The following is a 16,649-nucleotide window of genomic DNA, read 5'->3' on the forward strand; positions in this document are numbered from 1 at the left end:
TCTGTTATGTGTTTATGTTTTATATTGTTTATTATTGGGGGGCGGGGAGATGATACTGGAATTATTTCACATGTTGGTTAATGAACTGCAAATTTCCCAAAAAAGAGAAATTAAAAAAGAGAGAGAGTAGAGTCTTCATGATGACTTTAAAGGCTAAAGAAAAGAAAGCCGATAGATATTTCAACATTATTGGCTTGAAGATAAATCACTTTTATGAGATACTATTAACACAATTAGTCTTTAAAATATAATACCCTCTGTGTTTTTGATATACTGACAGATACATTGTGTTTTTTCTAATTAAAAACTCCTTTTATCTTCACAAATGTCGCCACAGAAGTTAATGCCAAAGTGTTGACTACAAAATTCCCGAGAAAAAGCTCTGAAACATCCTGAAGCCTCTTTTGTTTTTCATAAGCGGCTGATGTTCTGGAGTTTAACTGGTTGCAGCTGGAGGGGGAGATTGAAACTGGACAACTACACTTAGAAATATTACGCTTGGTTTGGGCCCCCTGCTTTGGGTTTTTACCTGGCTGCTGATGCTAAAGACTTGGATGTAACTTTGTAACAATAATCTGGCTTTAATAGATAACACTACTAGTTCCTGCAGTCCTACATTATCGGATTACACATGGCTGCAGATCTGTCATACAGAACAAAGTGGTGCACCAAAATAGTGATCAAAGCAATTTCAATACAGTCTGGACCAAATGGAGGGAAAAAGCCTTTTGTTGTAACGTGTAAGTCAATACTCTTTAACAGAGTTAAAAATGACACAACGGAGATGTCAAAGCAAAGGTCAGCAGGCGGAGGCCTCATTGAACAACCTGACAGGCGTTTATGATAAAGAACGAGCGAAAAAAGAAGAAGAGAAAAGGGGCTGACAGCTGGTGCCTGGACCTACATATATCAGGTGACATTAAAAAATATGATGAAAGACCACCTGGAACAATTCAGTGAGATTATTCATGAGGCGCTGACAGCAGCCGTCTGTCGAGTTCGAGGGAGAAGAAAGGATTGAAATATATCCTGACTCTGTGGGACGGTCCACTCTCTGTCACATTAACCTCAGCTGGGACATTTTGGCAAGGAAAGACATTGTGGGTGACGAATCCCATGTGGAAACATTTCCGGAAATAACTCCTCCTGTGGGGCTTTTTACGGCGGGACTTTCTGGTTCCCACAGGGTCTCAGACAGTCTGCGATACTGTGATGATTCAGTGAAGTCTGGGGGGGAAGTAGTTTTTTGGGAATGATGGTTCAAAAAAAAAAACTGCGAGAAAATGGACATTTAGAAAGACAGTTACCTGACTCTGGTATTTTTAATCAGGACAAGTGTCACAGATCAGGTCTAGGAGCCGTGTCTGTTCGAGGGCATTTTGTGTTTCTCTGTGGTAATTTTGTGCCCACAGTATTTTTGTGTGTTTTTTGTTCATTTTGTGTATCTTTGTGGTAATTTTCAGCCTCTTACTGGTCAGGACATCTTAATTTGAGTGACATTTTGGGGGTGACGAGGCGGTCCACTTTGGGCACCTGCACCTGATAAATCCATTCAGTAATCCACCTTGTCCCTTTTTTTAAAGATATTTTTTGGAGATTTTTCCCTCTATTGACCGGACAGCTATAGACTGACAGGAAATGCGGGGAAGAGGAAGAATTACACGCAGAAAAGGGCTGCAGGTTGAGAATGAACCTGGATCGCTGCAAAGGCCTCAACCTGCACAGGGTGAGCTATAAGTCGATCCAACATTACATGTCTAACGCGTCTGTGTTATCAAAAAACAACAAGCACAAACCTAAAAAACACATCTTACTTTCAAACTAGAGAAGGAATTCACAAAACACAATCTTATCAGCACTAACATTTAATTTTATGAAACCTATAATGTGTAAGTGTTCATAAAAAAGTGGCCAGCAAATGTGTTATGTATCAAAAGAAGAATATAAAATAAAAATCTAGATAATGTACTTTAAAACAACTATTCACAGTCTTATTTTGTGTCTTTGAAATCCACAAACTGACACTGACTCCACTGTAAGTCTTTCACACATACATGCATTGATTGACAGTCGCAGGCAGACTTACTGTTGTCAGTGAGGCTGGTGGACAGCAGGTCGGAGTTTAAGCTGCTGCTCTGCTCCGCCAGGTCGATGGCCATCCTGATGTCCTCCACCCACCGCTCCATCTCTGACGCACAGCTGGACGCAGACAGAGAAGAACAAAGAGAGAAATTCAGATCAAGACTGAACGTGAAAATGGTTCTTTATGTATCTGCATGTTGTGGAAATACAAACTACAACTGTATCATTACTATTATGTTACAAAATACATGTATTATGTGTTTTTTCATGTATACCTGGCTGCCACCACCACAGACTGGCGCTGCCCAAACAAGGTGAATGAATGAGGGACTCCCCACTCCTCCTCACTTTCTCTGATCTGGAAAAACAAACACTCCTTAGCTGTCGATTTTATCAATCCTAGATTTGGTCATGTAAACACATTCCACAACATCTTCTTACAGCAACACGGGGAGCAAATATATCTAAATAAAACACAATTTCCCCCTAAAACTTCCAGCACAGTGCCTGAAATGACTCAAATTGCTTAAAAAAAGCATGTTGTTAAGGTCACGTACCGTCATGCCATACAGGGGCAGCTGGCCGTGAACTTTAAACTGATTGGACGGAGTCATTCCTCGACTGGTGTACACCAAGGAATCACTGAACTGAAGAGGGAGGAAGAAAAGAAGTGGAAGTAAGTTTTTTTGCCATTGCAGATATTAGATTCACTTTGAAAAGCAGCTAAAGTGTCGTACCAGGAAGAACATCCTCTGCTGAAGGCCCTTCCCTGAGAGCTTGCTGAGGCAGCCGAGCCTGATGAACTCCTGCAAGTTAAAAAACAAAGAGAGAGGAAGCAAAAAATCTAGAAATTAGCAGAATTCTGCAGGTCGTGGCAGTATTTTACACCTCAAACATGGAAACTAACTATTTTAATAAAGTTTCCTCTCTATCAGAGAAATAAATGTGAGTCTAACCCTCCCAGGGATGGCGAGGTTGTCGATGCCGGTCAGATCTTTCCTCAGCTCTAGAAGCTTCTGGAAGTTCTCCATCTTCATCATGGTGCCTTGGACCTGCAGCACCATCTCAGAGATGTCTGCCAGAGCCGCTAAAGTTAAGGAAGATGAAAAGATGATTAAAAAAAACAAAACAGATTTAGCTTCACATACACTGAAGGTACATAAGCAGTGTTCCTACAGCTTAAAGCAGGTTAGATTTAAGACTTTTCAAGATAATTTTAATGCCACTTGGACTTAAATTTAAGACCAGTTTTACAATAAACAAAATTGCGTGATGTTAATGTGGTAGGAATTCAGTGAATTTTAAAAATATCAGACATGAGCAGCTTTTATGAGACTATGCAACTTTTTAATAATGATTTATTATGGCATTTTCAAGACTTCTGAAAGATTAATTTTAAGACATATTAATGCCAATTAAGGCCTTATTTTTAGATGAATTAGTTTATTGCCTTCTTAGACTTTTAAGGATCAGTGGGAACCCTGACATGTACCTCTAGAGTCCCTGAAGTCGTCGTGGGTCGGCGGATAGTGCTTGCAGAGCCGCTCCAGGATGAGTTTGTAGTGCAGCAGGCGGTGCAGAGGCCTGAGGAGGAAGATGTTGAGGGGAAGGTAGCAAACTCTCTGCTGCTCAAAGTCTCGACACACAGCTTCCGCCTTCCGACCGGACCTGAGGAAGACCAGAAGAAAGCGTTGTCTTTAAAAAAAGCTCCTCCGAGGCTTGGTATTAATGTTAGAGTTTCTGTTTGCATACCTGACGGCTCGCTCCAGTTCAACCAGGCACTCTGAATGTTTCTGAAGATGAACTATCAGCTGCTGCACAGGCAAAAATAGACAGAAAAAATAATTATGTATAAATAATAAACAGAGAGAGGAGGGACTTATTTCACAAAGAGGGTGTCTGTAACTTTTTCAAATCTTACACGAGAGCTTTGTGGTGCAAAAAAAGGAATAAAAGTGAGTTTTAGTTACCCTCAGACCCTGAATGTTCTTCAAGAGAACGTCACCAATTCGTTGATAGTCTCCTTTAATGTGGGCGTTAGAGCGACCCTCCCTAAACAAGAGAAAATTGAGACACAAAATGATCCAAAAAGACTCAAAATGACCATAAAAAGACACAAAATGAACCATAAAAGAGACAAAATTAGCAAAGAAAGATGAAAAATTACCAAAAAGAAACACAAAATTATGACATAAAGACAAAAAAGAACAAAAAAAGACACAAAATCACAACAAAGGCACACAAAACAACTACACTGCTTTCACACACAGACGTAGCTTCTTTCACATGCAGTAACAAGTTACAACCACTAGGTGTCAGGCTACAGCTGCATTTCCACCACACAACTGGAAAATCTTCACTGGATTCCCACAATCCCATTCATTTTACCAGCAAGTCCTTGGGCCCTCTCCAAAAACAAGGTTTGTGTGTGTGTGCGTGTGTGTGTGTGTGTGTCATTACAGAAATAACAGACGGGATTCCCATAGGAGGAAATGAGGACTTTAAGTTCTCATGCAAAGTCAAATTAAAGCACCCTATTTTTCCTTTTACAATGAACTTTTTGCAGCCTTGACTCGCTCTGCAGCTGAGTTGTATGTGAATAAATGCTCTTATGTGTATTTACAAACAGTATGTAGGTGCGTTTAAATGTAGGCGCTCGCGTTATGAGCCATGCTGTAGATGCTCATGTCTGTAATCATTTTCTGTCACCATGGAGATGTAACAAACTTTTGGTTTTCTGAATGAGGAACAGACAGACACTGACCACTGTGCCAGCCGCTGCTCCACCTCTTTGAGGAATCCCTGGTGGAACTTGTAGATGGGATCGTAGTTGGCGGAGATCAAGCTCTTCACAGAGTCTGGGAAGGACTCATCTTTTCCCGCAGCGCTCTGGAAGGACTACAACAGACACAAACAGACAGACATACAACATTGATTTCAAATGTAGGCTTGTGGAAAAACAGAAAAAATGCATCGCTTGCAAGAATATGATTAAAAAAAGTTTTATCTGATATTTCAATTTTCCTATCTGGACCAAAAGTTTATGTTTTAGTGTTTATCTATGAGACTTTAAGGGAAGTGACGTGCAAACAAAATCGACAAATATCTACACTGCTACAATGTGACATTGGAAACTGTGATATTTTGGCTGGGGGGTTCTGACAGTTTGTCAGACCAAAAATAAATAAATAAATAAATAAAATAAAATAAAATAATTATTTGAAGAAGACACAAAGAGTTTCAGAAATTATACAGTTTTTTCATAATTTCCAGTGGCTCTCCATGTAGACTGGATTGTCCACAAATCAAAAGATCGGTTGTTTGATCCCCAGCTCCTCCTGTCTGCATGTCAAAGTATCCGAAGACCTCAAGTTGCTTAGAGAGTGTGTGTGAATGGTTAACTGAGCAGCAGGAGGCACCTTTCAGGGCAGCCTCAGCCACCGGTGTATGAAAGTGTGTGTGTTTGTGTGCTGAATGGTCAGAAGACTGGAGAGGCGCTATACAAGTACAGGTCCATTTACCATATTTATAGACCAAATAATTAATCATTAACTGAGAAAATACTTGCCAGAATAATCTATGATAAAATAATAATAAGTTGCTGAGGTAAAACTACACCTGTGCAATGAAATTATGCTTTAAAACAAATTAATATACTATGTACAAGATCTTTTGGGGTTAAAAATCACATGAATGAAGTTTAAATTTGATCATAACTCATCTAAATCTCCCCAAAAGCAGACACAGACAGTGACAGCAAGTGACATATATGAGGAGCCACACACACACGGACACACACAGTGCTGGTTTGATCCCACCAGATGCCTGAACAGCAGGTCGGGGGGTCAGATCGAGTGATTTCACTTGAAAGCACAATGCCATTTGTTTGCAGCGGGGACAACCATCATCTCACAAACACACACACACACACACACACACACACACACTGTGACCCTCCTGCCCCCTGAGCGACTGCACTTCAACCCCTGACACAGAGGTGTTATATTCCCCTTCAGAGTAAATCGCACACGATTATGACGGCTTCGGACAGGAGGCCGGCCAGCTGTTTCACAGAAGGAGCCGCAGGCAGAGAGGGAGGGTGACAGCGAGGAGAGAGACGAGGAGGAAGGAGGGAGGGAAGGTTGTGAGCGGTGCCAGCCAAAGAAAATATTTAAGAGGTTTTAAAAAAGCGCCAGCGCACGCCTTCCTGCCACATCAAAGGCGGGTGGAAACTACTGTTGGGAAGAAAAAGAGCTGAGAGGGTGAAAAAGACTTGAGAAAGGGGAAATATGATATTTTTCCTTCCACAGCGAGGTCAGAGGTCAGCTTCTTCATATTCAGGTGATGCAGGCAGGTGCCTAAAGGTCCGTCTAATGCTTACAAGTTCAATTTTCCACATTATAAAGGAAAATGAGAAAACTGGAAAATCAAATTCATTTTGCTTGTAATTCTGTTTTTCATTTGTCAGATCAATGTAGAAATAAGATTTTAAATTTGTTTTTCTAGTATCCTATTTAAGAAGAGAAAGGCACATAGAGCTCACCCTCTCAGGCAGTACAACACACAAAAAGAAATAAAACTCTGATTTTCCATCTCTCAGCTTTCTTTTTTTCATCCAATATTTCACAATTCAAGTTTTTTTTTTAATGTTTTGTGAAATATTGGATAGAAAAAGAGAAAAGTGAGAAAGTGAAAATCAGACTTTTATTTCTATTTGTGTGCTGTGCTGCCTGAGAGGGCGAGCTCTATGCGCCTATCTCTCTTTTTAGAAAATTATCTGACAAACAAAAAATGTAATTCAAGAAAATCTAATTTGATTTTCCAGTGTTCTAATTTTCATTTTTAAAGTGGGAAATTAAAGTGGCAAGCATTACACTGACCCTTAAACATGTGGGGATCTCTATTTATTGCCCTCCTGCTGCTGATTTTCCCTTGTTTGTTAGTAACAGACAGTAAAAGCTGAATCACATAAACAGCAAAGACAGTCTGACCCACATTAAGCTAGACCAGATTTAAAATGCAGATGTTGTATTTATGCATGCAGAGTTTTTCCTGTGTGTTAATTTGAGTGGTTTTGCTTGTAAACTAAAACGCTGCGAGCTAATAGTCTGAGAGAACAAACAGGCTGCAAGTTTCTTTAAAGAGGACGTGAATTATAGCACGAAAAACAAAAGAGAGTGTCACTTAAAAAACACAAGTAACTGCACAAGAAAAATGCTCAAAGTGTCAGATGTTGAACCTCAGTTTTACGTTGTGGGCCAAACTAAATGCACAGAAAAGCCCATTTTCGGGATGTGAATAAAACAGGGCAGCTCCAGTAACCCCTATATAATATTAACGTCATTTGACAGAAAAGGCCATCAGCTTGTGATTTTGGTTGAATTTTCCCAACATTTAAGCTGTAAAAACACCAAATTCGTACCGTGATTCCAGCACAAATTAACTCTGACTCACTGTCCAAAGTCATAAGCTTTTAAAAGGCCAGCTCTGGCTCCAAACGTCCGACTCTGAAAACTGAAATAACCAGCTGTGACTCACTATTCCAGCAACACAGCTTTAAAGAGACCAACCTTGGCTCTCTGTTTCTCTTGGGCTGTGTGCTTTGGAGGATGTGTTTACGCTCGGCCAGACAAGCTCCTGGTTTTAACACAGATGGCTTTTCAAAGATTTCTCTCTCTCTCTCTCAGCTGGTTGAGAACAGACGAGCAGTTAGCGTGGACATGAAAGTAGACATGCGTCCTCCTTACCTCTGTGATGACCTGCAGGTCTTTGAGGTAGGTCCGCTCTGTGGTCAACAGCTCCTTGGCGATGAAATAGGCCTTGTCTGTAGGAAACTTCTGGACAAAAACAGGAAGATGTTTTTTTATTACCACCCCAACATCAAAAGGTTTTGCCTAACATGGAGAGAATATTATATTTTCTCTTTTCAGTCAAAACACCACAGGAGCGGGATATGGGAGAAGAAGTTAACAATAATCTATGGGATAATATTCTTCTGTGGGCACATTTTTTTGTACATATGTGCCAAAAATGGTCTAATCCAATGTAAAATCATATGCCTCAACACTTAAATTTACCCTGATGTTAAAGGGATACTTTGCCGATTTTTCAATTAGCTTTGTATCACAACAATGTTACGATACTGCTGATGCTAACTTGCATTATGTCTTCTGCCTGTTGCTAGGCAACCAGCTCTGAATTGGTATGTATGAAATATCTATTTTAGTAACAACATGTCTAACTTAGTGGTGCATAGTCTGTTTTAGTGCATACGGACATACTGTTAAGCCGTAACTGCATCTTTAACATTTTATTAAGGTCTACATTATGATTCTTGTATTTTATCTCTGCTTCTGTCTATATGCTGTTTTTTTTCTGCATGTTATGCTTAGCTGTGTGTCATTGCTTTATGTTGCTACTGTCTGGATGTAATGGCAGTTTCAGCAAATATCACAAAAGTTATTTTCATAAGTTACCAACTATAGCCTAATTTTGCCACTTTGATTTCCCCTGTACTAATCTGAAGCACTAACAATTTACACTAAAGATCATGCTTTTTGTTTAGCAATTTATAATTGTCTTGTTTGGAACTGCTCTTTTTTCATATACTGTGCCATTATTTTTTGCACTTATGTTAAAAAAAAGTTGCTGAAAAAATGGAGAAACTTTTGTTAACAATGGAAAAAACACCAATAAAAACAGTTTTGGAGAAAAAAAAGATAAAGAAAAGATAAAAGATAGACAGATATCGATCCATCTGTCCACCACTTTAATAAGCTCCTGATAAATTCTTTATTAGTCCATTTCTTAGATGTTTTATACATCAAGGTTTCCCTTTTTTTTTCTTCTTTTTTTAAAATTCAGATACAGAATACTTAATTAATCCCTGTGGGGAACTGGGAGACATTACAGTTGCTCATATATTGTGGACATAGAGAAAATAAACGAATATAGATAAAAGAAGTATGCAAGAAAATGTGCATAATGCCACAATATATAACAGAAAATATAAATATAACAGTGTAAGAAAAATCTACAAATATAACTAAAATATAAAATATGTAAAAATATGTGCGTCATACTACAAGTGTGCTGATTATAAATACAAGAGTAGGTTAGAAATAAATAAAAGTTGAAATATTGAAATTTATATCTACCTTCCTCCTCGCCTCCTCTTCATCATCATTGCGGACACATCCAGCATCAGTTAGCAGCGGGCTGGTGAGAGGCGATAGTTGCCGACCCTCAGGACTTTGACCCAGGACACCGATGCCGCCCATCCCCTGTCCATTCACAGAGCCGTTCCCGTTAACTACCACATGGGGACTTCCGCCTGGGGAGTCCTCTGAACCGGGACTTTCTGGAAGAGGAGAGGAAAACAGAAAAATAGTGTGGAGGGAGACGGGGACAAGAATACAACAGAGAGTGAGATACTGTATTCATGAAATTCAATGCAAACTTCCTTATCATTTAATTTTCAGTGAAGAAAACGGCTCCTATATTCAAAGAAGATCCCAAAATTATTCTTCAAAATGTAACCAGCGTGCAAGGTGATGAATTTCAAGGTTTTGCGACCCAATCTATCATAAACCACAGGACAGCTGTCAGCTGTCATGCTCAGGCAGGTCGCCACATGACAAAAATTCTACAATCGCTCAACTCTTCAGGAGGCTACATCTACTCTAGTTCTCTATTTGGATTCTCATCTAAAACATGGTTAATAAACAGTAAAAGAGACTCAAAAGATGGAAAAAATATAGCAAATAGTAAGTATGTTAGTACGGAGCTATGGATTTTACAAGCTGTTTTATATGCAAGACATATCTGTGCATTATAGGGGAACCAGAACATATTGCATATTGACCCTTTAACACCTGGAGCAACGTCAGTTTTCTTGTGCAGCATCAAGATGCCTTTCACAAGTATTTGAACCTCTGAAACCTGAGAAAATTGGTTTGACTTCCTTTAAAACACATAAAAAAACATAATGAGTTACTTGGCAAGAAATGTCCTGCTAAAAAAAAAAAAAAAAAAAGTAAACGATGCCAAGGAAATCTGAGAATTAGCCAGGAAGGATTAATAGATATTATTAAAAATTAAATAAAACATGGAAAAATTCCCCAGAAAACTATATTTATAATCTTGATTATACATTTGAAATAATGTTACAGAAAAAAAGGAAATTTAATACTAAATACGTTTAGCACTTGTTTGAGGTCATTTTCATTTGTTTTTTGTTTTTGACTTTTCTTTCTTTCTTTTTTAAAATTTACTTATTATTAGGTAATTTCTTTAATTTTGTACTAATTTGTTGCTAATTTTGTGCCATTTTTCCCATGTTGTTGAAAGGAAGCAAGCCAATTTGCTCAGGTTTCAAAGGGTTAAAAAAGCAGTTTTGTTCTATTAAGCGCATTGTAAAAAAACTGCTGCAATTATGACAGTTCATGAATACTAAATAAGCTTTCCCATTTCCCTTACAATGCACAACAGATATGACACCTAAATTCATCTGTTTTTTTTAAATGGAATCTGATGTGATTGTAGTTGAAATCTACTTTAAAGGTCCCATATTATGCTCAATTTCAGGTTCATTTTTGTTCTTTGGGTTTCTATGAGAATATATTTAAGTGCTTTAATGTAAAAAAAAAAAAAAAAAAAATCATTTTCTTGTACTCTCTGCCTGAATATGCCTGGATTCACGCTCTATACAGCCCTCTAGAAAAAGCCCACTCTGTTATGATTGGTCAGTGTTTCTGGGTCTTTTACATCTGCAATACTGACATATTTGCACTGTCACTGCAGCAACTAAATGACTGTAACGGCACTGTAGCGGCAGTTTCTACTTTATATGGTAAAGTTGTGACATCACAACTTCATGGTAGTCCTGACAAGCTTGTTTAAAGGCACAGTTTCTGAATACGGTCTGTGTGCATTTCTCTGCAGATTTTGATACTTCCGCGGTGTTTACATATATTTATATAGCCCCTTCACCTGATTTACAATATAAAATAAAAAAGACATGGAAATTGAACTTTTTACAATATGGGACCTTTAAAAACCTACTTTTCACTACAGCTAGAGTCACTACAAACATGGTACTAAGTGGTGACTGTATACTTGCCCAGGTGCAAAGTTTCCAAAGAGTCCACTGTTAAACACCAAACTGGATCATGGGTAAAACCAACCACTGAGTGCAGATCTGTGACGGCGGGTGCTATAAAAAGAACTTGCCACCATACGGAAACAAAAACTACTACGACAAAGAACACGTAAAACGAGCCAGCAAACATGAAACAGACAGAAACAGGTCGAATCACAAACAACCGCTACTCTACAATCTAGCTACGACGCCACAAAACAGGGGGAGGGGTCACAGTTCAGGCAAGTTGAAGGGACGTGGGTGGGGTGCTTGGACATCGGTTCTCACTACAGAAAATCCCGGAGTACCTTTTCTTCGAACATACAAGGTTGTTTTTTATTGACACTAGTGCACACAGTTACAGTGTTAAAAAGAGAGATGAAGGGTAAAGAAATAAAGCCTCAAAGAAGCGACAAGAAATAAAAATCCAGCTGGTGTTTTGGAATGGAAATAAAAAGGACAGGTGTGCAGGAATACAAAGTGTTACAAGAGTGACAAAGAAAACCAGTGAGTAAGTGTGAATTCAGGCGATATAGAGAGTGTGCATTAAGGATAAAACGATCCTTTTAATGCCTTCTTTTGTGAGGAATATAGAGACTTTTTGACGGTTCGTCAGCTGGACTTGCAGCAGTTGTGCACCTTTGCAAGTTCAGTATTTGTTGTGATTTTATGGCAGCGAAATTGTTGCCACATTTTCAAATCAGAAACAGCCAAAAAAGTCTGTTTATTCCTATAAAAGAAGTCTGTCAGTCAGTAAAAAGTGTGTTATGTAAACAGAAAGAGAAGCAAGGACGTGATGCTAAAACACCACCTTATGCCATTTAAATACTCTAATTTAAAGCAAAGAGTTTGACATTTTGGGAAATATCATATTTTCCCAAAATGTTAAATTATTAGCTTTAAGCAGCATGATATGAGTTAATTACGATCACTTGATCACAGCATGTATACCACAGAAAAAAACTACCATCATTTTACCTTTTAAATCTAGAAAATTTGGCGTTGATTAACCTCATTAACATACAAATTAAGTACAAAATCTAACAATCTGTTACTGTATGTACAATTCCTTAAAATGACAAAAAAGCATCAATGGAGTGCTGCAAGTGCTATTTGGTGACAGTGAAACGGACTCAGCTCCAGTGTTTGTGTTTATGTTTGTGTGTGTCCATCTTCTGACAATACTGAGACTTTCACACCTTTCAAAACGCCTCTTAAAGATATCTGTTTTTGCACTTACATTTGCATTGAGCTTAACTTTACTTGTGTCTGTCTGCCTTCGCCCTCTCACTCTCCGTTAAAAAGACACACTGGAGTTGAGTCTGTTATATGCACTGTGAGGAAACCCGGGGCAAAGTACAAATGGTTGCTAAATATTTGAAAAAGACAGGGTGCATTGAATTAATCATGACAAAAAAAGGCATGAAAGATGTAATATCCCATGAGAAGTTAAGAGGGAAACATGAAACCAACACATTCCTAGAGTTGTTGAATTTATGTTTTACTGCACCCAAAGCTTCTCAAACATTCAAAACCATTTTTGAGCCCCAAGAGAGAAACACCGAAGTGAGCAAAAACAGAGCAAAATGACAGAAAAGCAGCGACATTGCTCGCCTGGTTAACATGCATTTATAATAAAGAAAAATAGTTTTTTCACCACAACATGCTTAAAAACAGTGCATTTACAAAGCATGAGCATTTGTTTCTGGAGGAAGCAATAGCTGTGAGGAAAAAAAGGTTTTCTGGCTTCAGAAAGTGATTACACATGATTTAATGTTGATGACATCTAGTCATAAATTTAACACCTTAAATCACTGTTCAAGGGAACAACAAGGCTCCCCCGACTTACTGTGGGATTAGAAATTCAGCTCAGTTTCCTGAAATTAGTTATCAATATGTGTCATTTAAATCTATGTTTTTATGGTTTCATAAGCAACTATAGTTCCAAATTAAGAAATATATGCATGCTATATACAGCATACTATACAGTAATTTTTAATGCATGGATGTATGGATGCTGAAAAATGACAAAAGTATCAATAAATTAATTAATCATTAAATGTATTAATAAATGCAAGAATAAAGAAATGAATGACTTAAATATGAAGAAATAAATATAATACAAAGAAATACATATATACATACATTTAGAAATATATTTCAGAAATATATTTATTTTATCCTTTTTAATTATTAAGCTTAATTCATATATTTATTTATGCATTTATGTATTTATCCTTTCTTGGTATGTATTTATTAATTCCTGTATTCACATATACATTTATTTATTTCTGTATTCATATATTCTTTTTTAAATTTATTTCCATACTTTTCTAATCACCCCTGTATTTATTTATGCATTTATTAATTGATTAGTGAATTAATTTATTCTGATATTGATTGCCATATTTAATGATTCTTTTTTGAATATCCTTTTTTTTAATTTATTCATTTATTCCTGTATTTATTCATACTTTTATTTATTTCTGTAATATTTATTTATTCCTGTATTTATTTGCTGCTCTTTTTATTTATACATTTATTTGTTTGTTGATACTTTAGTCATCTTTCATCCTTCAAATTTTTCGTCCTCCATACTAGTAGGTTGTCACAGAAAACAAAAAGTGTGTGTAGCAGTGAGCAAACAGCCAGCAAATGACAGTGATTGAAATGAAGCACCAGCACGCCTTCAATACACAGCATAGTAACAGAAGAGAGAACAGCATCCAAAGCAGGTGAAAAACAATAAGAGTGAGCTACCTGGTTTTTGTGTGTGTGGTTGTGGTGCATGCCAGGGGCCGAGCCAAGCAAAGCAGACAGCTGTGTTTAAGGATGACGGTTGGCGTGTTTGATTATTGCTTATTGTGTGCGTGAGAAAGAGAAAAGAATCATAGAAAGAAACAAAGACTGAAAAAAGCCAGAATGCATCACCAGTAGAAATGTAGAAACAGACGGAGCTTCAGTTATTATCAAAAATACAAATATAAAAGGTTCGGGTCTTTATTCTCTCCCTAACATATTAAGTGATGCAAATCTATTCAAATACTTCCACTAATTGTAAAATACAAAAGATAATTCCTACCCTCTACCACAAACATCCAAATTACAGTGCAAGTTGCTCACAACAGACGGACAGAAGTGAAAGTGTGATAAAAGTGCTCCGAAGAAAATCAGCTCAGCCCAAAATGAGAAAGGCAGACCGGCCGCTAGCCACAGCATTCCTCCTCCGGTAGATCCACACAGCTTTACACGTTTAACTACCAAGTTAAGTGAATTACTCTACAATTCATCGTCTACTAAGAACATTCTGTACAATTAAACAGGGAATATCTCTCAGTTCAATAATCCGTTTTATCCTTAGCACAATCCAAACAACCACAAACAAGTTTTCCCCTTTAAACCTCAACCAAAGTCCCTTAATGAACTCCAGCTATTACCTTAAAGCCCTCCTATTGCACAAGACAACAGTGAAATAATTATAAAAGTGTGATTAAGAGTAAATGCTACATTAGGAGACTAAACATTATTCCAAACAAGAGCTCTATTCAGGCCAAGAAACTCAGCAGCTTTCAGAACAAGCTATCAATGCCACTTTAAAATCTATTTACCTCTCGCTTCAATCAACAACGAGCATTTACAAAAGTGAGCTACAATCAGCAGAATATGACATTCTCCACTTTCATCCACTGACATGAATTATATCAATGCTATCACGTTATTCTTGAATAAAACGAGAAAGAATACAGAAACTATCTTCCCCACAAAAACTACGATTCTACACGTGAATGTATTCGTTCAGATTTCCTAAATTGCCTACATAATCTGTATTTTTCATCTGCACAAACATCTACACTGAATATACAAATTTAAAGTTATGGCACATTGTTAGGAAGGTTACCTACAGTAAAATGATTCTTTCAGTGTACAGAAACCTGGCCAAAGTGCCACCAGGCTTTTAGGATTCATTCTTCCTCTGACAAAAAGACCAAAGTTTCTGCTGAAGTTAGACTAAAGTCAGCAGTTTGCATACAAAATTCAATACAAAAATGAGGATCGTGGAGTTTAGAAATGTTTGACATGTTATCACCTTATCTAAAAGTATGTATTCAAAATTTAAAAACCCACAAAATGTGTAAAAATGTTTCCATACTCCTAACCTCATGCGTACTGAGTGTGAGTATCCCAATTCACAGTTGTGTACCTCTCCTATGTCATTAATCAGCTACTGATTGTTTTCAGACTTCACTTAAGTAGCTGGATGATTACACACGACCAGCTACACGCAGTAGTTTATCTGTAACAGGGCTGGGCAATATATCAATATCTTATCGATGAATGTGATATGACACTTCATATTGTGATACCATAAGTGCTGTCTTTTTTAGTTTTAGGGTGCTTTCACGTCCTACATGTTTGGTTCGGTTAAAATAAACTCAGTTCTGTTTCTTTGTTTCGTCAGGTTAGAGGCGGGTCTGGTGTGGTGCGTTTGTGGTGTGAAAGCAAACGAAGGAACCACAAGATTTTAAAGTAATAATTTTTTTCCCAAAATGAACCAAACTAAATGTGAAAGCACCCTTAAAGCCTAAATTACAGTTAAGTAAAATATTCCAGACTTTTCTATTACTCGCCGTTATATTCACATAACTGATGATTATTTACCAAAATTCTCATTGTGTAAATATTTTGTGAAAGCGCCAAGAGTCAACCTCACAATATCATCGAAATATCAAGAAATTTGGATTTAAATTTGATTTTCTTCGGCTCGCCCAGCCCTGATCTGTAACACACTAATTTGAGATGTTACAATTTGTACATAACAGGATTATATTTATTGTGCGTTATTACGTCTAAAGTGAACTACTAAACTACTCGCATATCTTAACCCTTTAACAGCTGAAAACCCGCCCTCCTATATCTTCCTCATTAAAGTGGTAACACCCTTCCTCCTCCTCTCCATCGCCATCCTCCCCCTCCCCCAGCTGCAGACTCCCGAATGAGAACTTGCTCAGAGGCAGCGGGGACGAGTTCACGCCGTTCGAGTTCACCGAATTCATGGAGCTGACAGCGACAGGATTGCCGTACATTAGCGGCTGGCTATACGCGCTGCTGCCTGTGTCCGACTCTGTGTCGCTGGTGTCGGTGCCGCTGCTGGTCGACCCGTCGATCATTTGGACGGGATGGTTTAGATTAGTGTTACGAGTCGTGCTGTTGCCGGGCTTTCCTTGACGGCCAAACAACCGCTGCACTGTGTTGGAGCGCGCCTGACCGGGAACCACAAGGTTTCCGGTGTGATTGCCGTTGGTTATAATCATTCTTCGCTCCACTGGGGCGGAACACGGCGCTTGGCCGTGTAGCCCGGAGCGATGGAGGTCGTGCTGATGGATTGGCGTGGACGTAAGCTGGCTGAGAATGAACGGATCAGTGTCTG

General features: G+C 38.1%; 1 protein-coding gene across 1 annotated transcript in view; it reads right to left on the reverse strand.

The window, feature by feature from the left end:
- LOC121962944 (FERM, ARHGEF and pleckstrin domain-containing protein 1-like) overlaps nt 1-16,649 on the reverse strand; it is a 71,122-nt gene that overhangs the window by 3,852 nt on the left and 50,621 nt on the right. The window contains exons 14-24 of the mRNA XM_042513283.2: nt 9,240-9,442; nt 7,830-7,919; nt 4,847-4,980; nt 4,053-4,134; nt 3,835-3,896; nt 3,575-3,750; nt 3,039-3,169; nt 2,820-2,888; nt 2,640-2,729; nt 2,358-2,440; nt 2,087-2,199 (exon numbers count right to left, since the gene is read on the reverse strand). Of these exons, the coding sequence (XP_042369217.2) occupies nt 2,087-2,199; nt 2,358-2,440; nt 2,640-2,729; nt 2,820-2,888; nt 3,039-3,169; nt 3,575-3,750; nt 3,835-3,896; nt 4,053-4,134; nt 4,847-4,980; nt 7,830-7,919; nt 9,240-9,442 (1,233 nt within the window). The remainder of the gene's footprint in view (nt 1-2,086; nt 2,200-2,357; nt 2,441-2,639; nt 2,730-2,819; nt 2,889-3,038; nt 3,170-3,574; nt 3,751-3,834; nt 3,897-4,052; nt 4,135-4,846; nt 4,981-7,829; nt 7,920-9,239; nt 9,443-16,649) is intronic.

Source organism: Plectropomus leopardus, chromosome 24 (genome assembly GCF_026936395.1).
Source record: "Plectropomus leopardus strain MGB_pleo_1.0 chromosome 24, ASM2693639v1, whole genome shotgun sequence".
Lineage (NCBI taxonomy): Eukaryota > Metazoa > Chordata > Actinopteri > Perciformes > Serranidae > Plectropomus > Plectropomus leopardus.